Raw genomic sequence first — 27202 nt, forward strand, 5'->3', positions numbered from 1 at the left:
GAAGGGAGGGATCTCGTGGCGCACAAGCCTTGACAGTCCAACGCGCGCGCCACCCGGTCTGTGCGGTCTTTGGTCGCTCTACTGTTGACCCCCACAGATAAATCATACCCTCGAGACCTATTGTTTAGTTGAATTACCCCGTGCCTGTTTTCCATCACCCCACTGCCGCTCCGAGCGAGGGAGAAGTCAGGAAGAGTTAGTAAGCTGCAAGACGCGCGGCGCGCACTTCGAACCAGCTTGTCGAACCGAGCGCACAAAAAGATGAACGACACGGACATTTTCTGTCCAAACAATTCTACGGACCCGTCATGTGGAAACGGAACCACTTCGTCCCCGAGCTTCATCGATATCACCACCTTTATGCACATTTTCCCGTCCATTTATGGCATTCTGTGCTCTGTGGGGGTTCTGGCCAACGGACTGGTCATTTACGCGGTGGCTGCGTGCAAGAAGAAAATGGTGTCGGACATCTACGTGCTTAACCTGGCCTTGGCAGATATGCTTTTCCTGTTGGTCATGCCTTTCAACATCCATCAGCTTGTCAGAGACAGGCAGTGGGTCTTCGGGAACTTTATGTGCAAGGCTGTGGTGGTGGTGGATGTCAGTAACCAGTTTACAACCGTGGGGATTGTCACCGTTCTCTGTATTGATCGGTAAGTTCATATTTTATTTTTAGTAGTGGAGTGGACATTTGACAATATGAATAAAGTCTAATATTTCATTCACTCCCAGCCCCTCAGTTGAAGTGGATTTTAACTAAACCAATGAGTTAAAAATCCAGGCAATGTTTTGAGTCACATGAAAATAAGTGGTTGTTTTTATTTTCCTTAATTTTTGGACTATAACCCGCTATTTTATTCCCTCATTTTGAATCCTGCGTTTTATAATCCAGATTTATTTGGATTAATAGGTAACACTTTATTTGACAGCGGCGTTATAAGACTGTCCTAATTATGAAATGACATTATCATGGGCAATAATGAATGCTTATGACAGATGTCACTAGGTGTTATCCGGCAAATTATGTCAGCAACTCCATTAAATTCCAGCTCGGATCTTTTATATTCATTCAAAAGGAAGCTCATTTGCCGGATGACACAAAATGACATCTGTATTAAGCATTAATTAATGCTCATGGCAGTGTCATGTCAAAATTATGATGGTCTTGTGACAAGTCATATGGTGCCACTGTCAAATAAAGTGTTACCAAATTCTATACTTAGCAATTAATGAAACAACTACAACAGAAACTGAAGAAATAATTAGCACAGAACATGAGTTTTGATTTGTTATTTACATCTGTAACGCTACAATGCATGCTAGGAGGCAAGTGGTTCAGAAGAGGAATGTGTATAAAAAGTTTAATTACATTTTTTTTTTTTTTTTTTAATCGGGACAAAAAAATATTAATTTTGTACGTTAGATGACAACAGCGTTGACAGCATGTGGCAGCAGAGGTTGACTGTCTCCCGTGGAAAACAGTGATGGCCAAATGAAGCCTCTTGAAGCAATGATGTTTTGCTGCCAATTGGTTCAAAGCTTCACGGTGGTTCATTTGGTCTTATGACAGTCTTATGATGCCGCTGTCAAATAAAGTGTTACCGGTTGATATCTTTTGGTGTAAATATCCCATAATACAGTGAGGACAGCTGCAGTTTATAGTCCAGTGCGGTTTATCTATGGACAAATGCCGTTTTCGTGTAAAAATTTGGTGGGTGGTGGCTTATAGTTAGGTGCGCATTATAGTGCAAAAATGACTTTTATTTAGGGCTGAGGCTATCGAATATTTTAGTAATCGAGTAATTGACAGAAAATTATATCGATTAATCAAGTAATCGGATAAAACATTTTTTTTTAAGGTAAAGAGCAATTATAAATACACATGTGAAAAGACATTTGAGCTAATATTGAACCATTTTCAGTCAATCAATGTCTTTATTTCCGATGTACATTGTTGAAAACAGCCGACAATTGCCTCTCAGATGTGACTAGAAAAAAAAAAATAATAATAATAATAATTCACTGCTTTCGCTAAAAAGTTTTTTAGATCTATTAAAAATATATATATGTATATATTTCTTACCTAAAAATGCCGTTGCGCTTGATAACACACATCACTTAAAAGTTGGGTGTTTTTCCCACGTGTTTCAATTGAATTTCTGTCGAGCTATTTTTAAGTTCTAGTTAAGTTTTTAGTTAGTCTAAACTGTAAGTCCTGACAGGATTTAGAGTTTTTGCAGTGTTCTAAATAAATGTATTGTAACATATCAGGTTATAATATGGGGGGATATTTGCATGCGTTCCTGAATGCACCGCGTGACGTGCGGGGGTGAGGGAGGCGCGGTAGAGCGAGAGACGTGCCTTCTTCTTGTTGTTGTAGTTCTGGCAGGTGCGTGTGCTTCGGCTACGCAGAAAGCAGTCGTGTGTTGGATGTTCCACAAGTTCCCCAAAAATAAATAATTGCAACCTAATGAAGCGGGTGACTCTTTGTCAACGTTACAGTATGATGATACCTGCTGTATTGGAGCACATTAGGGACCAGTGCTACTTGGTGTTTTATCCAGCAATGACTTCTGAGCTAAAATTGACAGCATTATTAAGTTTTTATTTTACACCCTCATCACTCTAGAGCGCTATGTTGTCACAGATTAAATAAAGGCTGTATGTAAGACACGTTAGCCACGCATTGACAGTGGTAATTTATAATAGAAACCTAGCCCTCCGCAGGGCTAACGTTACGTGAGCGAGTGACAGTAACGTTAATCTTATTTATTAGCGCTGAGAAGTGTACTCCTCTAAGATGGCGTGTGTTTACTAAGGCCACTGACTCTGTCATTTCGCATCTAGTTCAACATACATGTGATATCTATGAGACGCATCGGACGCTACCTGCAACCACCGTAGCATCATGCGGCCTAGTTTTTAGCGATGTCGGCTTAGTTTGTAGCGGGTGTCAGCTGCAGTAAGGTGTTTTTTGATTGCTTCTTCCTCTACGCATGTGCCATCAGCGCGTTGTCCCGCATTAAAAGAAGTCCGGGCAAAACGTGATATTTAGAGCTGGCAAAATTAAACGATTCCTTGAGGTGAATAAAATTACTCGGATCAGTTTTTAAACTCGAGTTGCTCAAGTATTCATTTCAGCTCTACTTTTATTAATATTGCAGATATAGCCATATTGGACTGAAACTAAGATGAATAAATAAGACGTTTAACTATTTTACTGGGTGTCCCATAAATCCCCATACATAAAGGTTTCTTGGTATAAACCATTTGTATTTATATAATATGCTCTATGACAGCCATTTTCCTGGAAACGCATTTCGGTGCTTGTGCTCCATTGGTGAAGAACACTTCTAAAAACATCTGGATTTATGTTTGTCATGGCAATTGCAATAGCTCTTTAAAATGATTTAGATTTACACCGTGACCTTTAAATGTTGCCAAAGGTAAAAATAAAGAGAGGTAAGGTCCAGGAGGATTGGACATCTGGTGCCGTCAATAGCAGTCCATGAGTTCAATGAGTGCCCGATAAAGTGTTAAGAACAAAAAAGTCACAGTTGACAAATATAGGCAACTTTCCTTGATATAGAAACAAAGTCCGTATGCATGTAAAGTGTACGAAGCCCTTTCTAAAGAAACACAAACAAAAAAAACCCCATCATGATTAAATGAATAAAGTACAAATTTGATTAGAACGTAATGTTCCCTGCCTGGTATATGTAATCATCTGTGACATTTGAAATGCACAGTATGGCTTAAGATAGAAGCTTTATTCAGAACTATGAGAAATACACTAATTTGTTTTTGTGAATCGTATACATAATTCATACTATCCTGCTTCACCGGAATTTTCTTCATAAATTGTTACGAACAAGAAATTCTCTCAGGAAGCCAAGCTGCAGTTCACTGAGATTGCAGACTAACCAAGCATTGAGCAACAGGTCAGCTTCTATTGTCCAGGATTCACACATAAATTTGCCAATACGTGTTTTTTTTTTTTTTTTTTACTGGAGAAAATGCATTCATTTATATTTGACGACGTGGGCGCAGCATGGCCCTCATCTACCCCTGCAATCTCTATGGGGGGGCTTACATGTGTTTTGGAGTTTGTACTCTGTCTACTGAAATCTTCCCTCAAAATGGCCTGTGCAACAGCAAAACAGTCACTTGTTTGTTTGATTTCCTAGAAATGTGTTCTTTGATTGCATTTAATGCTACCTTCATTAAACTAAACACCACATGTGCACTCTGAAGATAAGACCCTTATCTCCAATCTTCAAATACTTGTGGAGGAAATTGCACCTAATTTTTCAGACTGTAAAGTGCACTTAGAATCTTATTTTTTCCAAAATTTGACAGTATAATGCAGTGGGCCGTGTATATGAAAAACTGTGTTTAATGACCTTGAACATATTTTGTAGGAACATAACTGCTTTATACTGCTCAAGTAAGTTGTTCAAGACACACAATAATAATTAATATACCCTGTAAATAAAACAATAAAATGCATTTTAAGAAATAATGTAATAACTAAGCATGAATTACAATTTTAAAAGATGAACAAAGGAGAATGGTTGCACTTATGCACCTTATGTATGAAAATGAACGCATTCATTGATGATGCGTCTTATGATCAGGTGTGCCCTAAGGCCGTTTCACACAAGGACGTAGGTTTGCATAACGGTAGGGACATAACACTACCAACTTTTCAGGATGCTGAAACGGTCCCTACCAACTTTTACGTTACCTTATTTGGATTATATAATGAGTTCAGTTACATGAAAAATTCTGATTGTCTTCCCATATATTGTAAGGATAGACTAGACTCTACTATTATTAAGTGAATTATTTTTATTATGTTCAGACTTATCCCTTTTCATTTGCTGAAAGTGCTAGTTCATTTTTTCCCCTCAAACGCACGTTTGATTGGCTGATGACTTCCCGCCACACAGACGCACACTCAAACAACCCCGCCGACAGAAATAAGACATGTCGCCTCCTCCACCCCCTTCGAAGAGGAGGGATATCAGAAGTTTTTTCAATCAACACAAGCCACTGTAAGTAATGTAAAAAGACATCAAAGTTGTGGAGGTGGGGGAAACACCACCAATTTTGCTACTAAAATTCCGACCCGCATCAAAGTTAGCATAACATTAATCCGTGTGAATTTGCGGTTAAACCACCCTCCACAAGGAACAACGAAGTCAAGCTAGCCATCCCTCATTTGGATCATTGTTTGCATTATTTGCATCATCGTAATGCAATGCGGTGGCTTCAGAGTGCAAGTCCCAATAATGGGTCCACTTCAGAGGGACACTGACATGGAAAAAAAATCTGTGAAATGAAATCACACATCAGAATTTCATGAGAGTACTTTGGTTTGAGTCTTGGGGTACTCTAAGATGCCTCAGATGTAGATTGGTTATCTCTTGGATATCTCAGATTTTTTTTCATGAATTTTTCCCTAGAATTTTTTTTATCACAATACTTTAGTTTGAGTGTATGGGGTGCTCCAGTGTCCCCCAGAAATGGACCCATTCTTGGATTGGACCCATTCTTGGATAGCGCCCCATTTTTTTAAATTAAGGGACCAGAGCCTTATAAAGAGAGTCGCAACTCTGTTTGATGAGGCCGCAGGTGGTCACGTGGTTCCTGTAGGGTGTGGGTAGTTCCAAGCACAAGTAGCGCTGTAGTGGTTTTCAATGGAACTAACAGCGGTAATTGCGACATTTATGGGAAAATGGATAGAATTGTGTATCTAAGTTGTAGTTTGATTTTGTCATTGCATTATAACATATATTTAAATGCTAGGTTTACATTTGGAGGGTTAAGGCGACAAATGAAAACGATGTAAACTGTTACGCAGAAGGGAACTTTCCCATGTGGAGTGAAAGTTTCATGTTTGTGTTAGCATTTGCACGAGAAATCGACTTTTCCATTGAAATGCAAGATGATTTAGGTTTTTCTTTTTGCACAACAAGAATACTGTTTTTCCAGATAATGTCTAGATTTCCTTGATTCACCTACCTGTGGTAATATATTAAAGATAACACCATGTATAATATAGTTAGTTCCCAAGTTCTAAATGGCACATCCTAGTTTGTTTCGTCACATTGACATATAAAAACACTTTTGCTTCCCAAAAAGTTTGAGGTCACGACTTTTAAATTCTATTTTCCACTTTTCTGTACTGTTGTACTTTCTAATGCTTATATATATATGTGTGAAAATTTTCCTTTTTATTTTATAGACTTAGTTAGAACAAACAAAGAAATTATGTTTAACAAATATTTCCCGCTTAACTCAAATTTTGAATATACTAGCCTCCAATTTTAGCAAAACCAAACCTGTACATTTTTAGAGGCATTTTTCATATAGTTTGGACCCAAGCAACACAAATAAAATGATTTCAAGACAGGAACAACATTTTATTATTTTCTGTAAAATGGTGTAATGTATAACAACTTATTACCCTTTGATAACATTTTTTATTGAACAATTGGTGAAATTGGTGTCACGGTTCAGTGTTTACACCTAACATTTTAAAGATCAGTGGCCTGTGATGGTTGGTTGTGCAGCATGGGAAGAACAAGAAGAGCAGAAAAAATGGATGGCAATGGTCAGCCATCAAAACATGAAATAAAAGGCTTATTTAATATGTTTTTTGCTATTTCAATAATGGGCTTCGTGCCCAAAGCCAGCAGGCACCGGCAGCAGTCCCCAGCAGAAGCAGATCTTGAAAATGTGACCTAAAAAAAAACATTAAATTAGTTTTCTATTATAAATTTGTGTTTATTGTTTGTTGACATCACTTTTCAACCTATGCATATCTCTAAAATATGATAATGTCAAACATTTTGGTGTAAAGAATACAGGTTGTCATGCATCGACTTGGTACTCTTCCATGAGGGTGATACCCTCAAGCTCAAAGCTTACAAAATCAAGCTAATTAGCACGTGAAAGCCAGTCGTGTACCAATACTCACAAATATAGATAAGTATGAACTTCACAAAGGGCCTCTGAAAGAGTTGACAATTTAAAAGAGGTAGCGACTTAATGAATTTATCCCTGGCGATACATTCCCAGTTAGCAGAGTCAGCTTAAAAAGTAGGAGAAAATAGCTCGTCACCTAGATAAAATATATGTATAACTACGCCACGCACATCCAAATAAAGCTCAACATATACATTATAAAGCGCCTCTTATAGAATATAGACTATTGAAAATTCAAAAGGACCGTTTTTATCATCCACTTACCTCCGAATATACTTGACAGCCAGCCATTCTTATGAATGCGGTCCGCCCTCGTCAAAGCCATGTTTGGAACTACCCGAGGCTCCGTAACCCGGTGTTCTGCCAAAATATGCTACATCGGCGAAACGTCCTACATTAGTCGAATTTGACACCTAAAGTACTACCGTTCGCTCTAAACTTGTTTTGTTTAGATGCATACAGGAATAAGGTACTAAAATAATGCCTGTAGAAAATACTTAAATGTAGTTATATCAAATAAGGACGGTTTAAACACGCTACGTGACTATTGTGGTCAACTGCTTCAAAGCTAACACAAAAAAACACAATGGCTAAAAGTATGAGAGGGTAATACATGCAAAAAGTATCTTTGAGGCTGTGAAAAGGTTCTAAATAACTAAATAAAAACAAAAATAGTGAGTAATCGCCGCCTCTAACCGATGTGCGCATGCGTGTGAATGCATGCGCATGCGCAAGCGCCCTGAGCATTGTTTCGCCGCGTAGTAAGGAATGGCCGAACACCGGAAAACCTTGAAGTAAAATCGTATAATGGATCCCTATGGGAGTGTCGCGACTCTCTTTATATGGGTCTGAAAGTGACTTGCACTTCAAAATTTTCTTAGGCAGATTTTGATAGAGGTTTGAATTGAACGTTGTATCAGGTGACCCAATTCACATAAAGTTAGTATAAGCCAATACAAATGTATTTTGCTTTGATCATTTCACCTATCAATTAATTAGGTTCTTGTTCGTAAGAAATGTGGCCCTGACCTCCATCCAATAATCTGTTTGTTTATTAATGTCCCGTCCTCAGCAAAGCTGTTATATTGTCCCTACCAATGTTGAGACCAAACCTACGCCCTTAGTTTCACACTATCGGCAGCCTGATGTGGAAGAGTGTGTGGCAAACCAATCATTGTGTATATACCCTACCCACCGACGTCACAAAACCACGTGCTCGCTGTATGGTTCCGCCCACTTGTCCGTCATTTTGTCTCTGTATTAGCATTGGTTTCAATTGATTGAGGAATTTAAAATGCATTTCATGGAAGACCCGGTGCTTTCTGATGCCTTAAACTCACTGGATGTGTTGCATAAAAGGCGTTATGTGGAAAAGCTTCGTTCTATACAGTCGCCAGATCCATATTTGATGCTTAAATCGATGATTTTTGACCGGCTGCCTTCGCCGTCTCTGCCTGACCCTGATATTTACAACTATCTTGTCCACACAAAATCAGCTTCACTTCAAAATCAACTTTAAGAGCTTGGAGGCTTATAAATGCTACGTTGCTGGTTGGGTGAAACAGGTCCTCGTACACGAAAATTCGGCAGGAATCTTGTGCTCGGAAGGTGAGTTACGAAATGTTCAATTCAAAATCTTTTGTTCTTGCTAACATCCACTGTCAAGTCTAATGTATTTCATGTCATTTGTCAATGGAGCTAGGGCTTTTAATGTTTATATGGTTTAGCGATAGCATTCTCACTACATACATACGTGTATGTTGTCGGCGATTAGCCTAGCAATGATCTTAATTGTGGTTGTCAGCCCAAAACCCTCTAAATATATATTAAATGCATCTTACCAGATATAAAATGACTACTACATAATCTGTGGTAATCGTTTGGAGCCCAGTTTTCTCGTCGAATTGCAGCAGCCCATCTCGCTCTCTCCTCTCCGTGTCTCTCGGAATCCGGTAGAACTTCAAGTCTCTCCGTCTTCTCCGTCTATCTTCTCTGTTATTGCAACCGACCACCACACATGCCTTCACCATTTTGATTATTAATGTTAACGAGCAGAAAAACACGCCGTAAATAGGAGGAATGTACGTAGCCGTAACAGGTCAACACGATGTGTTGACGGACAAGTGGGCGGCACCAGTCAGGAGAGCGGAGTTGTGACGTCACGTGGGTAGGGTCTATTGGGGAGGGGACTTCACGACGACAGTGAGCAGTGGCGGCTGTTTTGGATGAAGTAGGAATTTTTGCCTAGGGGTGGAGCTTGTTCCATTTTTACAACGTTGCCGCACTGACGTCAATAACGCATCAGATAGCAGAGGAGCTTCTCACTCTACAGTGTTATTTTTAGCAGCTATTTTAATTTTGACTTAGTGTTTTAGACAAAAAAAAAAAAAAAAACACTGATTAGTCTTAGTCATATTTTTTCATTTCAAAATGTGTCTTTGTCTAGATTTAGTCGAGTTACTCAAAATATTTTCGTCTGTAAAATTCAAACGTTAGAGTCCGGAAATAAAGGTTTCCAACAATTTTGAATAGACATAGAAAGAGGAGCATATATTGTGGCGCTTACAAGGACAATGTTAACTTCGTAATGATAATACACACTAAGCAGGAAAAGCAGTACATTCTAGGGATGTACCGATCGCATATTTTGTACCCAAGTCACCTGATTTTGAGAATCTGCCAATACCGAGTCCCGATCCGATACCGAAAAAAAGTTTGTTTGTTTTTTGTTTTTTTTTAACCACAGCAAGAATAACATAGAAAAATGCTTGTCTTTATCAAATGTTTCATTGAATGAGTGCACTTAAATCCACTCACACTTTGACGCTCATGCTGCTGAGAACAGCCTCTCACTTACACAATGACTTGTCACAGCACACTTATTCAAGTTTAACAATGATTTACACATTTTGGCCTTTAATTGTAGCGCTACCAAGCTTCTCTGCCAAGATCAAAGCTACAAACCTGTCACTCCTCATTAACTTTAAGTACCAAACGCAAGCTGGACAGTTTGGCCGCACTGCTTGCAGGAAGGAGGTTGAAAGGCTGTGGCCCTGTATGACCATGAAACAGAAAAACATAAAATATTTTTTAAAAATTAAAAACCCGATCCTTTTCACCCGACTCCAATTCTCTGATAAATGGCGCGATCGGCCTGATTTCCGATCACGTGATCGAATCGGGACAACCCTAGTACATTATTTTCAATTAAACCCAACTAGGAGCAACAAACTGTATGTAAAAAAAAAGTTACGAGAATACTAACGACGCTAAAGTTGATGCTAATGCTAACGTGATGAGTTACTTTCAGCGTGTGATGATCACTCAGCACAGACATTTAAAGGTTAAAGCAATATTTCATGTATTCTCTCCTGCCAATATTAGAAAACAAATCTTACCATGTGTTTCCAAACAAGCAATGTGGCACGCAGCCTAGCTTGAAACACATCCTAACCTCGGGTGAGGAGAGTGAGGTAGAGGCACAGTACATCTCACATGAGTGACAAGACCCAAACACTGCTACGATGCAAGTTGGTGTACTCCGCGTACAATACGAAAATGTCATGCGCTGTGAACATATGACAGAAGCTATGTTGCGTTTTCATCTCGTTGTCGTCTTGCCAGAGGAAAACTGGCATTCATGTCGTTATGAACTAGTCTCCCAAGCCACGTTTTTAGCTCGTCATTGTCAAGTCATCATCGTGACTTGTTCATCGACAAAATATTTTTGTTATTGTTGACGAAAACAACAATGTCACTTAAACTAATAAAACTCTTTACACGGCTATTATAATCTTCCCTACTCAGTAAAATAGGAAAAGTTGCTGTTTTGTTGTGCAACAATGAAAAGTAAATGAATTGGTGCTTAGGACTATAGTACATATGCTTGTTGGAGTCCACCCGCTTTTCACTTCCTGGCAGTGTCTACGCCAGCCTACGCGGCTCCTCCCGTTTTGTGCTTGCTGCGGACCGCTTTTCTCTCTGGGCTGCTCTAGTGTGAAACAGCCTTTATAGTCTGCTGTAATACTGTTTCTTGTACTATACCACATTGTAAACAAAGGGAAATTGTCTTGAATAAATGCAATAAGTCATCTAAAAGAGGAACATTTTGCCTACTTTCAATTTTAGTAAATGGTTTGCCTTTATTTGAAGGACAAGTAAAATCAGAAAATCATGTCAATACATCAGTAAATATATCCAGTTAGTCACCTCAGGAATTTGCAGCGAAAAATTGCTGATTCTGCGTAGAGCAATCCTGATTCTGTCGTGAGCACTTCTTGATTCAGTGACTGTCAAGTTGTTTTTCTGCGGAAGGAACCTTGGCTATTATAAACATAGCAGAAAAAAAATAACATGAAGTTCAAAATATTGCTTTAAATGAAACAAAACTGAGAATAAATTACCCACTTGTTTTACAAACATTACTGCTGAGGAAAAACTGTAAACGTTCAGTTAGACAATTAAATGCAGTTTCTCTTTTGTGTGTGGCGGGTGGTATTCAACCATGACATCTTGCGGCTGTGATGACAACTGCTGATGAAATGTAAAATTCTGCACCTCGTCCTGAATTCCACGGACTGATTTATTTTCTGCGGAAGACATCGAAATCAGCTGTAAATTCAGCGATCGCAAAGTCGTGGATTCCTGGGTGGACTATCCAGTGCTACACATGTTATACATTTTCTGAGCAGTATTCAAGTCAGTTGAATAGAGAAGAAAATACAGGTAGTTGTGTTATAGAACCTTGTAATATTTATAGCACCTCACCAGTAACAGATTATCCTACACTTGAAGTACAACAAAAATAAACAGAGTTGAATTGCTTACCACACATGTCGAAAAAAGCTTTGCTCCGGGACATAACTTACACTTTACATGCATGTTCTTTCCTTTAATTTCGACCAACTTGAAATAGCGTTTATGTCGCCACCTCGTAAAGGACAAATTTTCCTCTGAATGCTCTGCCATCATATCCCTCTGCATCTGTTTTGCGTGTGTTTGCCACACGCGCTGTTCCGGTTTGTGTGTGAAAACACCGGCTCTGATTTTTTTTTTTTTTAATTCAAACACCGGCTCTTTTTTTTTTTTTTTAATTCAAACAATCCGGCTCTGAATTACGTGCACTATTAGGCTCGAGCGTTTACGTCACAGAATGGGGGATCACGTGAGATTTGACAACAACGCAGCCATATTCTGGCTCGCGGGACATTAAACTTTAACTTGCCAGTTCAATAAAGAGACAAACTCGTTACTAAGGCGAAGAACAGATATGTGATCAAACTTAAGGATGTGAACAATGTTGACCCTTACAAGCAAGCCGAAGACAAATGGAGTAAAGATGTCAACGGGCTTCCACAATTAAGCGAAATGGACATTCTGCTGTATTTATTGTTAGGTATATGTTACTAAACTCATCAGCGATTCCTAAATTATAAATCGCTACAAAGCTACGAACAGTTTTGCTGCAGATGGGTGCAGGACCTGCACATTATGACCGTATCAAATGGCAACTCCATCGTTCTTGCAAAGGTAGGCTATGTGTGTTTATTATTTTCATTGCCATGAACCTGAATGCACCCCGAGTCTTGGATGACAAATAAACAGAGCAGAGTAGACTCGCTACTGCTGGTAGTTTCTTCAATTTTTTCAAAGTCAGTAACGCACCGCTTTTAACCGTCAGTAACGGTAACGGCGTTGTAACGGCGGAAAAAATAATTATTTAGATTACCCCGTTTCCAGTTTTTTAACATCCTAAGTAACGGCGTTATTCCCACACTTTTAATTAGGATGTTAAATCAATGCTTATTTCTCTCACCACTTGGAAAATAACAAATAGAAGCATATGGTGTGGTGCTGTGTATATTTCCTGGAAGGCGCAACCAGGAGTGCTTGTGCATAACAGTGGTGATCCTGGAAGTGGCGACAGTTTTGACAGGCAGAAATGTCATGGAAAAAAACTGATCGCGCGCCTCTTTTACTGGGAGTACCACGCAGGTCATTTTTCGGGGTTTGATTTTCCTCTACGCATTTTTATATACTGTACTCATGTTCAGTCAGCACTGAGTTGGGAGGGGCCAGCCCCGCAGCTGGCTGATCGGAGACAACGCGGGAGACAGCTCTGTAAAAAACGCTCATCTGTGTCATCAGCGATGGGAGGACCACAAATGGGCACTGTTCAAGAAAAATGTGTGGAAAAAAGGAGCATGAATGCCACGTGCCTCGTGACCGTCTGCCTTTATTGTTTACGATGCCGTCATGCCGCACTGAAAATGGCGAAGGCATGACGTCACTTCCTCAGTATCCGATTGTGGTACGGAGATTGCAGTGCATATTAAGCGGCGGGTAATATTACCCGCCTACATTATCCGTCTAACAACTAATCCGGATAATAGGCATACTAGTGTAGCCGACATGCGTATAGTCCAACTAATTACACGTTTAAGGCCATTATCCGTCCTAGTGGAGATGTAGCCATAGACTCTAACATTTGAAAGTCGGATTTTTCAATAGTGTGATTTCTATTTCAGGAATATGTATTATTTTTTTGCTTCAATTTATTTTGGGAGATGCAAATGCCCTTTGTAATGATATGATCCAAAAAAAAATAATAATATATATATATATTTTTTTGTCTGAGCATAGACTTGGTCTGAGAAAGATTTGTACAACTTGACTTTTGACATGCTTAAAATCATGACTACCCTTTCTTGACTTTTTCCACACTAACTTTGGACTTGTTTGAAACTTGCTATGTTATTTCCTTTCACCTTTGCTGCCCACTAATGAAAAATGAATAGTGAGCTCAACTTTAGTATAATGCTGTGTGCACACTAATCATCCTATTCTAGGTGTCACACATTTAGCTAGTGATCATTTAACCATCTTCCTGTTTGTTTTTCCAGACATTTGGGTACCTTAGTAATGCTCAATTTGTACATAGAAGGCCTTAATATCCAGATTAGCCTAAACACGTCATGATCAAGATTATCTGGTTATTAAAACCTAATCAGCAATCATCAGGCGCCGCTTTTAGGAGTGATTTGTTACATCATTTAATTTGTAATTACATTCATTTCTCATTTATTGAACAACAGTTAACAAAACAGAATTTAGACTATTTTGCTAGTCTGCTGAGAACATTTTCTGGTAACAAATCAAACATGCTGAATGTACAGTACGTGCAGTACGTAATTCAATGGTGAGTGTTGATCCCTTTGTAGTTCACATACTGTATAGGTGGCGAAAGACTAAAAATCTATTTTCAAAATTTGATGTGTTGATCAAGTTTTAGTGTTTTTCTGTAGAAAATCTGGCCACCATTAAGCCACAGTGTGACCTGCTTGTGTCTGAATGGCTCTGAACTGTTTATTTAATTAACTTGTTGCGCCGGGTTGCTTCTTTTATCCGGATAAAAGGTCATTTTCACCGCTTAAGATTAAGAGACACATAAGGAAGGATTTTAAATTGTGACATTTAAATTAGGGATGGGCTTTTGACTAAATGTCCCTGACTGACCATGGGTGGGAAACAATCCTCAATTATGTTTTTTTTTTTTTTTTAACTTGTCCTTTCAGCTGCTTAGACATGGAGAATAGGAATCTGAGTGTCCTTATGGTCTAAACAGCTTTAATGTATCAAATGGGTGTTTGGTTGGGGTTGTTCATTCTGTTTTATTTGTTAGGATAAAATCAGTTAACAGCAAGGGCTTATGGGGGGACAAAAAGGAAGGAAGCAGACAGAAGAGGAGAAGAACAAACAACAACAAGATATACATTAATACACACCAACAGTGCTGGCCAAAAGTATTGGCACCCCAGCAATTCTGTCAAATAATGTTCAATTTCTCCTAGAAAATGATTGCAATTACAAATTCTTTGATTGTAATATCTTCATTTATTTTGCTTGCAACGAAAAAACACAAAATATAATAAAAATAATTTTTTTTTTAAAACATCATTTTACACATAACTCCAAAAATGGGCCGAACAAAAGCATTGGCACCTTCAGCTTAATACTTGGTAGCACACCCTTTAGACAAAATAACTGCCAGCAACTGCTTCCAGTGTCAATAGATGAGTTTCCTACACTGCTCTACTGGAATTTTAGACCATTCTTCTTTGGCCAACTGCTCCAGGTCTCTGAGATTTGAATGGTGCCTTCTCCAAACTGCCATTTTCAGATATCTCCACTGGTGTTCTATGGGATTGAGGTCTGGACTCATTGCTGGCCACTTTAGAAGTCTCCAGTGCTTTCTCTCAAACCATTTTCTAGTGCTTTTTGAAGTGTGTTTTGGGTCATTTTCCTGCTGGAAGACCAATGACCACTGAGGGAGACCCAGCTTTCTCACACTGGGCCCTACATTATACTGCACAATTTGTTGGTAGTCTCCAGACTTTGTAATGCCATGCACACGGTCAAGCAGTCCAGTGTCAGAGGCAGCAAAGCAACCCTAAAACATCAGGGAACCTCCATACTGTTTGACCGTGTTCTTTTCTTTGAGGGCTTTGGGGTTTTTTTTGTTGTTGTTGTTTTTTTTTACCGTAAACTCTATGTTGATGCCTTTTCCCCAAAAGCTCTACATTTTTCTCATCTGACAAGAAAACGTTCTTCCAAAACGTTTTCGCCTTTCACAGGTAAGTTTTGGCAAACTCCAGCCTGGCTTCTTTATGTCTCTGGGTCAGAAGTGGGGTCTTCCTTGGTATCCTACCATAGAGCCCCTTTTCATTCAGAAGCCGACAGATAGTACGGGTTGACACTGTTGTACCATCGGACAGCAGGACAGTTTGAACTTGTATAGTACGGGCTGACATTGTTGTACCATCGGACAGTAGGACAGTTTGAACTTGTTTGGATGTTAGTAGAGGTTCTTTATCCACCATCCGCACAATCTTTTATTGAAATCTCTCGTCAATTTTCTTTTCCCTCCACATCTAGGGAGGTTAGCCACAGTGCCATGGGCTTTACACTTATTGATGACACTGCGCACGGTAGACACAGGAACATTCAGGTCTTTGGAGATGGACTTTTAGCCTTGAGATTGCCCATGCTTCCTCACAATTTTGCTTCTCAAGTCCTCAGACAGTTCTTTGGTCTTCTTTCTTTTCTCCATGCTCAATGTGGTACACACGAGGACACGGGACAGAGATTGAGTCAACTTAAATCCATTTTAACTGACTACACATGTGATTTAGTTATTGCCACCACCTGTTATGTGCCACAAGTAACAGGTGCTTTTAGTTACACAAATTAGAGAAGCATCACATGATTTTTCAAATGGTGCCAATACTTTTGTCCAGCCCATTTTTGGAGTTTTGTGTAAAATAATAATGATTTAAATGTTTTTTTCCCCATCCTCTTTTGTGTTTTTTCATTGCAAGCAAAATAGAAGAAGATATTACTACCAAAGCATTTGTAATTGCGATTATGTTCTGGGAGAAATTTAGCATTACCTGATAGAATTGCTGGGGTGCCAATACTTTGTTCTGTATGAACATAGTGGTGCTATTGTTGGCTAAGTATATTTATCCGTGGGCACCATGTGGGGGCCTGATAACTGAGGAGAAAGATAAGGGAAGGTGAGTCAAAAGGAGATGTGATTAGACAGGGTGGAGCATACCCAAGTCAGCAATGTGAGGTAGTGTACCAAATATTATGTAAATCACCTGTAAGCGTGAATAAATTGTCATCACATTCTATGCTACCTGATCGCTAATCATGGCACCGACAATCTCTCTGAGAGTGTCAAATTGCACCCTGTCGTGCGTGAATCCACTCAGATGTGTGATATCCTGCAGAAAGTGGAAGTGTTGCGCTGGGGTCGCCTCAGAGTCCCGTCATAGCCCAAGCCAATCATCCCCCTGGGAGCCAGGCCAATTACCGGATTTTTTGGACTATAAGTTGCAGTTTTTTTCATAGTTTGGCTGGGGGTGCGACTTATACTCAGGAGCGACTTATGTGTGAAATTATTAACACATTATGATATCATTTCACATGTTAATTGGGTGTTTTGGAGTGACACTGAAGGTTTGGTAAACTTGTTAGCATGTTCTTTATGCTATAGTTATCTTAATAACTTAATAGCTATGGCCAGGTTCGCGTTCTGCCTCTGGAAATGTGTGTTCAATTGTATTATTAACTTTTTTATATTGAAATCCATGCTTTTAGTTTGTGGCGCTTTCACGCCTAAGTGGGGGTGCACTTGCACTTGTTTACGTGAAGAAGAGCGCTCACACACCAGAAGAAGACCGACAGCTACATAGCTCTGACTGTTTAGAGCCAGTTGAGTGGTTGTTTGAACAATGCGCTAGTGCTAGCGAACGGATGCTAACCGTTTGTGTAATGTCATTGCTGTAAAAGCACCTAATTATCATTTATTTACGTCGATGCGAACCTGTTTGGTATCGAGGCCGAAATTGATTCAGCAAATTATAAGGACGTCCAGCATCGTCATTTTGGAGTTTAGCCCGCTGAATAGCCAGGACCGAGCCGTAGCGTCCTGGTGAGGACAGTATATTTGCAATTCATTGTTGATGCACTGTACACTGTACACTTATTCAGAATGTTGTTGTATTGTATTGTGTTTTTATTAGGGGTGTCAAACGATTAAAATTTTTTAATCGAGTTAATTACAGCTCAAAAATTAATTAATCATAATTAATTGCAATTAATTGCAATTCAAACCATCTATAAAATATGCCATATTTTTCTGTAAATTATTGTTGGAATGGAAAGATAAGACCAAGATGGATATATACATTCAACATACGGTACATAAGTACTGTATTTCTTTATTATACCAATAAATCAACAAGATGGCATGACCATTATTAACATTCTGTTAAAGAAATCCATGGATAGAAAGACTTGTAGTTCTTAAAAGATAAATAAAAATAATAAATAAAATAAAATAAAATATATAAATATTTATAAAAATTTATAGAAAATAAATAAAAGATAATAACTAGTACAAGTTATAGAAATTTTATATTAAAACCCCTCTTCATGTTTTCGTTTTAATAAAATTTGTAAAATTTTCAGGCAAAAAATAAACTAGTAGCCCGCCATTGTTGATGTCAATAATTACTTACACAATGCTCATGGGTGCTGAAGCCTATAAAATCAGTCGCACCCAAGCGCCAGCAGAGGGCGGCAAAACTCCGAAAAACACAACAAGTGCACCTTTCACTTTGCTGTCCTTTTAAGCGGGGCATTTGTGCGTTAATTGCGTCAAATATTTTAACGGAATTAATTACAAAAATTAATTACCGCTAGTTAACGCGTTAATTTTGACAGCCCTAATTTTTATATTAAATTGCCTTTCAAGATGACATGTCTGTTCTATGTGTTGGATTTTATCAAGTACATTTCCCCCAAAAATGCGACTTATACTTGGATGCGACTTGTATATGTTTTTTTTCTCTTCGTTGGGCATTTTATGGCTGGTGCGACTTAACTCAGGTGCGCCTTGTAGTCCGAAAAACTAACCCTCAGGGAAGGGATCAGGGGATTATGTTGTATTTAAAAATATAATTCTGGGTGATGCAGCATTTTCAAGCTAATATAATTCTGGATTTCAGCTCACGTGGACTTTAAAAAAAAAATAAAGTGTATAAAATGTTATTAGAAAGGGAAAAAAACACTATACACAATTTTGGGTTGCTCTAACATGTTAGTGAATAATGTCGACAAGTGTTTTAGACGATATAAAAAATGTACTGCTCTGATTTAGTGATACTACGACTGAACTCAATGTCCTCCTCCACCATCATGTCAACATCTTGCACAGTTTCCAACCACGAAGCAATATGGATGACTCCATCCTACTCAGGGTTAGGGTTATGTCTTCTGGGTCACAACCATGCGAACAAATAATATTTGTATTTTATTTACAGACTCGTGTTACGGATAAAGGCTCGTTTTCAATTTTTCAATCACCAATTGCAAATCAGAAATGGAAGATGATTCATTTTCCGTTTTTTTTTATTTATTTATTTATTTTTTTATGACATGCATGAAATAAAAAACGGAAATATGCTCGTTTTCCATTTTTCTTTTTCTGCAACTAGAAGAAAAAAATGGCCAAAAAGTGCGCAGACCCAGGAGAGCGCGACATTTTTCTCTATTATTGCTAACCATGCTGCCACTCTTCTTTACACTTCACAAAGATTAGAAAACTGAAATTTACAAAAGAGAAGGAACACAGATTATCTGTGTACCAAGGTAAAAGAAATAATTTTGACCTATGCGTGATGTTTGAATGAATCTTTTATTTGTCTACTTCAAGGCAAGGACAGATAAGTTTTAATATTGTATTTACATGCAAGGACATAATTATTCCTTTAAAAATTATAATTATGCCTTTGAAATGTAAATGGTCATTAAAAAGAACACAAAATGTTAGATGGAATTTGAATTAATTAAAAACTATATTGATGTCGTGAACATATTACACCCGTGCTTTCATCGCTCCACTGGCTTTCAGTTCATTTTAAAATTGATTTAGAACTTTTATTGTTTGTTTTTAATTCTATTAATGGCCAGGCTACTTCTTATTTATCGGGAATTTTAACCCTCCATAACTCTGGCAGGGCTCTGCGTTTTACCGGCTAGCTTCTTTTGCAAGTTCCAAGGTCAAGACTTAAACAGTGGCATGGCCGATCTTTTCCAGGTTGTGGAATAGCCTGCCCCCTGAAATTCAGACCATTGCGAATCTAGGCCTTTTTAAATGACGGTAAAAGACCTACTTTTTTAGACTCGCTTTTTGTCCAGACTAGGGTAACCTGGTTTTATTTCTTAAGGGTTTTAATCTTTTCAGATTTTATGTTTTATTTGCTGTTTTGACTTTTATCGTTTTCTTTTTTTCTCTTAATGTCATTGTATAGTACTTCCCTGCCTTTTACTTATCATGGACTATGTTTGTCATTGTTGTAAAGCACTTTGAGGACCCTTCTGTTTTTTTTTAAAGAGCTATAGACACGTTTCCGAGGTACTTCCTCTTTACGTCAGCATTTCTGCTTGCGACTTCCATTTTACACTTACTCTAACCGAAAAGACAGTGGAGCTGGAGTGGCATCACTCATCAAAATCCCTCAAAAAAGACAGTTTGGAAATACCGCATCCATCTGACATCAAGACATGGGAGGAAAACATGTTCATGGAGGTAGATGTGGAACCAAGTCTGTGCCACCACAAAGACCGGGTGTTTATGTAGCCATGTTGCCGCTGTTTTATGGAAGGTAGGTTCTTCCGATCCCGGCATTGTCATGTGTCCGGTGCTCAAAAAATACTAAATCTTGTGCATGAAACGACTTGTTGTCTTTGATATTGCTATTACGATGATGATTGTAATTATGATAAAGTTTAACACTATTTACGACAACTAATGCTGTGGCTGCAACACATGCTATCTGCTGCTAGCATGTTGCTAATCAGTACGTGTATGATGGCACAACTATGTAAACTCATAAAAGCAAGTGTTACGTTTTTTTGTTCGTTTGTTTACAGGTGGAAAACGCTCTTACGCAAAGGAAAAAAACTTGATGTGCCTTACAACAACCCTTACTGTACGTTGATGGACATATATTGAGACTACGTGGATTCTACTTTGATGATGAAATGCTCGACTTATCCTCCCCCTTTGTTGATATTTTTCTAATAATTTTATAAATTGTGATTTATTCAACTGTTTTGCACATGCGCAATCGTTTCAAATAAAACAACAAGTGAAACCATGTTGTCCAAAAGTTTTATTGCGATCAATATCAGCAGTAAAAAACAATGACATGCTATTTGTGTTTATACAGTGGGGCAAATAAGTAAGTAGTCAAACACCAATTGTGCAAGTTCTCCTACTTGAAAAGATTAGAGAGGCCTGTAATTGTCAACATGCGTAAACCTCAACCATGAGAGACAGAATGTGGAACAAAAAAAACAGAAAATCACATTGTTTGATTTTTAAAGAATTTATTTCCAAATTAGAGTGGAAAATAAGTATTTGGTCACCTACAAACAAGCAAGATTTCTGGCTGTCAATGAGGTCTACCTTCTTCTAACGAGGTCTAACGAGGCTCCACTACTTACGTGTATTAATGGCACCTGTTTTAACTCATTATCGGTATAAAAGACACCTGTCCTCAACCTCAGTCAGTCACACTCCAAACTCCACTATGGCCAAGACCAAAGAGCTGTCAAAGGACACCAGAGACAAAATTGTAGACGTCCACAAGGCTGGGAAGACTGAATCTACAATAGGTAAAACGCTTGGTGTAAAGAAATCAACTGTGGGAGCAATTATTAGAAAATGGAAGACATACAAGACCACTGATAATCTCCCTCGATCTGGGGCTCCATGCAAGATCTAGCCCCGTGGCGTCAAAATGATAACAAGAACGGTGAGCAAAAATCCCAGAACCACACGGGGAGACCTAGTGAATGACGTACAGAGAGCTGGTAACACACTAACAAAGGCTACTATCAGAAACACAATGCAACGCCAGGGACTCAAATCCTGCACTGCCAGATGTGTCCTCCTGCTGAAGCCAGTACACGTCCAGGCCCATCTGCGGTTCGCTAGAGAGCATTTGGATGATCCAGAAGAGGACTGGGAGAATGTGTTATGGTCAAATGAAAGCATAATAGAACTTTTTGGTAGAAACACAGGTTCTGGTGTTTGGAGGAGAATGAATACTGAATTGCATCCGAAAAACACCATACCCACTGTGAAGCATGGGGGTGGAAACAAAATCTCCTTCCATCAGCAAGGGCACTGAAGATGAGACGTGGCTGGGTCTTTCAGCATGACAATGATCCCAAACACCGCCAGGGCAACAAAGGAGTGGCTTCGTAAGAAGCATTTCAAGGTCCTGGAGTGGCCGAACCAGATCTCAACCCCATAGAAAATCTGTGGAGGGATTTCAAAGTCCGTGTTGCCCAACGACAGCCCCAAAACATCACTGCTCTAGAGGAGATCTGTATGGAGGAATGGGCCAAAATACCAGCAACAGTGTGTGAAAAGCTTGTGAAGAGTTAAAGAAAACGTTTGGCCTCCGTTATTGCCAACAAAGGGTACATAACAAAGTATTGAGATGAACTTTTGGTATTGACAAAATACTTATTTTCCACCATGATTTGAAAATACATTCTTTAAAAATCAAACAATGGTATTTTCTGGGGGGGGGGGTTCCATATTCTGTCTCTCATGCTTGAGGTTTACCCATGTTTACAATTACAGGCCTCTCTAATATTTTCAAGTGGGAGAACTTGCACAATTAGTAGTTGACTAAATACTTATTTGCCCAACTGTATGTACATGTGTAATGAGCTCATAATACCAAAACCTAATCAAATGAACAATACCTTGCAGTATTTCCTTGTAACTACAAAATCTGTGTCAGCCCTTCTGCATTTGGCAACTGTAATATTATTTGTAATTTGCGTCATTTTGGTCTCTCAAGAGGCCGGCATATCAATCTACACCTCATGTTAACACAGGCTGCACAGAGTGTTAGAATTTTGTCCACGAATGATAAATGAAGTGATAAGAATGAACGCACGCTCCATCTGCGTCAAGCTTAATCAATTTTTTGAGAATCCATGGGTTCCTCTGGTTTGATTTTGCAATTTTAACTAGAGATGTCCTGACCTGATCTTTGGATCGGATCGGACGCCGATATTAGCAAAAAAAATGTGCATCGGTATCGGCTCGGCCAACATGGAAAAATTCCGATCCAGACTTCTGATCCAGTTTTTTTCCCGGTTTTCCAGCGCACCGATTTACATAATCCATTCCAGTTTTTACTTCGGTTTCCCTAAAATCCGGTACGCATTTTACGGCACACCTTCAACACACTACATTTACATTACCGTCTCCCAATTTACCGAGAGACTTTATCGGTAAAAATGTCAGCTGTGTGGGATCATTTCACCTTAAAGGACGACAAAGACGAAGAGGCAGAGTGCAACATATGCCACAATAAAGTCAAGCTAGGTGGTAAAGCTGTAAGAACTTTTAATACAACCAACCTCATCAAGCATTTAGCGAAATACCACCACAAACAATATAAGAAGTATGTTAAGAAAACCGAAGACAAAAAGAAAGGTCCTACGCAACTAACACTGGCAGAAACTTTTGCTATGCGTGACAAACTGGCACTCGACAGTCCCAAAGCCCAGGGAATAACAAGGGTCATTGCCAAAGAATTCATTCTGGATGACGAGCCATTATCTCTCGTGAGTAAAGACGCACCATCCAACACTTAGAACCATGGTCCAACATGCCCAGCCGTTATTACATCCTTGAGCGATTCGGCCGTGGAAGATTCGAGAACGATTCACAAACATCCAAATTCCGATTATTGAAATATGTCAAGTAAAGCGGAACTAATACACAGCGCGGTCTTCGGGACGCAATGAGAAACGGACCGCATTGCGTCCCGAGAGTAAACATCATGTTTGTCAATTGTCATAGACCCGGGTAATGCCAATGCTCAACTCACGGCTTTAGCTCATCTCATGCCGCTGGATAAAAAAACACAAGAATACCTGACTGCTGCTGACAGACTACGTCAATATTGTTTTCCTGTAGATAATAGATATCATATGTATATAGAACTAGATGCAAAATGACAGACTCGACAGCGTAAGCAACATTGAAGTATTGAAAACTAGTTGCGTTAGTAAACAGCCGCCATCTTAAAGCAGGAGACTTCCCTAGTAGGCTGTTGTGAACCTTCCAAGCGAACCTAATTTACTTTTTATCTAAAATACTCCTAAATCGGCAAAATCATGACTTGAATCTATCTTCAAAACAGTTTTAAAACTTTCACATGTCGAAAGTAGACAAAAGGGAAATTATGGAATAAAAGGAGCAATTTTAACAACTTTAACAGTTGATTCGCAAAACTAAATGAATTGAATGTAGTTTAAAGCTGCTGATACAGAATGGGAACTTGAGTATTTTATTTACTGTTTTAAAATGTTAACTTGATACTGAAATAGAAGTTTATTTAAACCTGAGAGGCTTTTTATACAATTTTTGTGACTAATGCACGAAACATTAAAAGCATCTATTAGCTTGGGGGGTTTGTAGGGTTTTCCACTGAGGTTGTTTGTGTGTTTTGCTTTTTTAAGACAGTTTACAATATTATTTGCACGTTTTACTGACTGACTATGCCATTCCTGTTTGTTATTTATAATGTTTTGTGTTTGTCACTGAATAAACAGGTCAGTTTCTTGTTACCAACTGTTGTGTGTTATTCAAACTCACCTAATTCAGCTGGCCAGTTATCAAGAGTACTAAAACCTTTTTTAACATGAGTCTGACAACTAAGTAAGGAGGCTAAATAACTTTAAACATTAACACATGCTCAGATAGGCCGGTATCGGTATCGGCCAGTATCGTTATCGGATCGGAAGTGCAAAACAATATCGGTATCGGATCGGAAGTGCAAAAACCTGGATCAGGACATCCCTAGTTTTAACTTTGTCTACACACTGCTTACTTCAAACGCACTTCATGTTGTTCTGTCTAAACCGGAAGTCCGTAGCAGAAAATGTCAACGATGGCGTCGCCCATGTTTCGCTCAGGAAACTTATCTACAGAAATAAATTTGATTTGATTTGATGTCGTTAAAAATGTGCCCCATGTGTTCATAACATGAAGGTTTGCTTTCCCCGATTGTGTTGAAGCAAAAGTTGTTTCCAGACTAAAATGCTTAACATTAAACACTATGTTGAGAGAAGGGAAAAGATGCACAATTGGCTATCATTTTTCATTAAGCCACATTAATGAAAACAGATGACAACACAAAACATTGTACCTTCAATGGTCTGGTTCACAATGAGTAGAGAAAGTGTTACATATGAATTTATAATGTAAATATCATGCTTGAATTGGGGCAGTAAAAAAGCGTTGAATTCTTGGTAATGGTCTGCCCTCAACTCAGTGACATTCCTGTCTGTGTGCCCTATGCTGTATTTGACATTTATTGCTTCAGTGTCCAAGTTATGCTCTGGGAGTATATCACATAAGCATTAGCTTTCAGAGATTAAAGTACTGTTGCTCATTGGAAGTCCAGTAATGTTCCTCTTATCACCTGCATTTCAGACTGCGGTGTGCCTCTAAAAATATTCCCTCTGCTCCACAGGTACATTGCCATCGTTCACCCCACTTCAGAGCGGCGGACCATCCAGTGGACTATAATCATCAACATGCTGGTGTGGATTGGCAGCTTCCTTCTCACTGTGCCAGTCATGATGTACGCCAAAGTCGTACGTCATGTCATACGTAAAAAGCATTTGGAGATCTGCATGATGTATCTGGACGGACCCGAAGACATGTACTGGTACACCCTCTACCAGTCCATCCTTGGCTTCATCATCCCCCTCATCATCATCAGCACCTTCTACTCGCTCACGCTTTACCATGTATTCAGCTCCATCCGTCGGGTTAAACGCAAGCAGACCGTGTGGGCCAAGAGAGCCACCAAGATGGTGTTGATGGTGATCGCTCTGTTTCTGATCTGCTGGTCACCCTACCACGTCATTCAAGTGATCAACGTCAGCAACAACTCCCCGACTGTCGCTTTTATCTACGCCTACAACATCAGTATCTGCCTCTGCTACTCCCACAGCTGTATCAATCCGCTTATGTTGCTGATCTTTGCTCAAAATTACCGTGAACGTCTTTGTCGCAGGAACATACTGAACAGTTCCCAGCACTCATCAAAGGTGACTGTGGTCAAAACAGAGGGTTCAAGTATGGCCAATGACCCTAATAATCGTTGTACTACCATTTAAGGATGAAAAGATTTTTAGCAGAGGGACATGGACATGTTGATATTTGTTCAGATGGACAAAATGTTTCCTGTGAAATGTGTGCATAAAAAATAGTAACCATACTGAGGGTGTCTGCAAAAGAGAGGATGCACCTTTGCTATGTGTCTTTATCGAGGGAATGTTAGCACGGTGGCCTGAAAGTTTCAGGTATTTTGTAAATTCTAAGAACTCTATAAAAGAAAAAAGAAAACACAAATGCCAATAGCTGCAACACAAACTGACCGCATGGAAGCAGACTTACAACAGTACCTTAATCCATATTGCTTTGTGACCATCTCTGCCTGAGCTAGGCTTTTCCAAAGTAGTCATCCAAAAGAGATAGTTGTATGATGTTAGCCACTTACTTTAAATCCTGAAGAGATCGCTGTATGACGTTAGCCGTTCAGATTTTAGTAAATGCTTACTTCAGTTGTAGGTCTGCTTCACGTCTTACTGTAGAGGTATCTGGGGATACATTACAAACCGCTCGCAACTGAATTGTGTTCTGCTACTACCATTTTCAGCCATTGTGTGTCAGATTTACAACAGAAGCAAGCACACACGTCCAATTTGCTAATGTTAGCAGCTAACATCACACAATGACCTTTACAGGCAGAGATGGTCATAAATTGATACAGTGAAGAAAATAAGGATTTGAACGCCTGCTATTTTGCAAGTTCTCCCACTTAGAAATCATGAAGGAGTCTGAAATCTTCATTGTAGGTGCATGTCCACTTGAGAAAGATAATCTAATAAGAAAAATCCAGAAATCACAATGCAGGATTTTTCTACAATTTATTTGTGTGATACAGCTGCAAATATGTATTTGAAAACCTATCTATCAGCTAGAATTCTAACCCTGAAAGACCTGTTAGTCAGCCCAATAAAAGTCCACCTCCACTCCATGTATTATCCTGAATCAGATGCACTTGATTGCGGTCGATGACTGCACAAAGACAACTGTCCACCCCCTACAATCAGTAAGACTCAAACTTGTAACAATGTCAAGACCAAAGACCTGTCTAAAGACAAAATTGGTCACCTCCAAAAGGCTGGAAAGGGCTTTGAGGCAATTTCTAAGCAGCTTGGTGAAAAAAGATCTACTGTTGGAGCAATCACTAGAAAATAGAGGAGGCTAAACATACCGGTCAATCTCAATCGGAGTGGAGCCCCATGTAAGATGTCACCTCGTGGGGTCTCAATGATGCTAAGAAAGGTGAATCAGCCCAGAACTACAGGACAGGAGTTTGTCAATGACATGAAAAGAGGGACCACAGTTTCCAAGGATACTGTTAGTAATACACTAAGACGTCATGGTTTGAAATCATGCATGGCACGGAAGGTTCCCCTGCTTAAACCAGCCTGTCTTAAGTTTGCCTATGACCATTTGGATGAT

At 39.1% G+C, this 27202-nt stretch overlaps 1 protein-coding gene across 1 annotated transcript; it reads left to right on the top strand.

Annotated features, from left to right (window-relative positions):
- Window positions 1-27202, top strand: mchr2b (melanin concentrating hormone receptor 2b). Its single transcript, XM_057850567.1, has 2 exons — window positions 1-653; window positions 25137-27202. Exons 1-2 carry the CDS (start codon window positions 262-264, stop codon window positions 25786-25788), a joined length of 1044 nt encoding a protein of 347 aa, XP_057706550.1. The 5' UTR covers window positions 1-261; the 3' UTR covers window positions 25789-27202.

This window comes from Corythoichthys intestinalis, chromosome 11 (genome assembly GCF_030265065.1).
Source record: "Corythoichthys intestinalis isolate RoL2023-P3 chromosome 11, ASM3026506v1, whole genome shotgun sequence".
Classification (NCBI taxonomy): Eukaryota; Metazoa; Chordata; class Actinopteri; order Syngnathiformes; family Syngnathidae; genus Corythoichthys; species Corythoichthys intestinalis.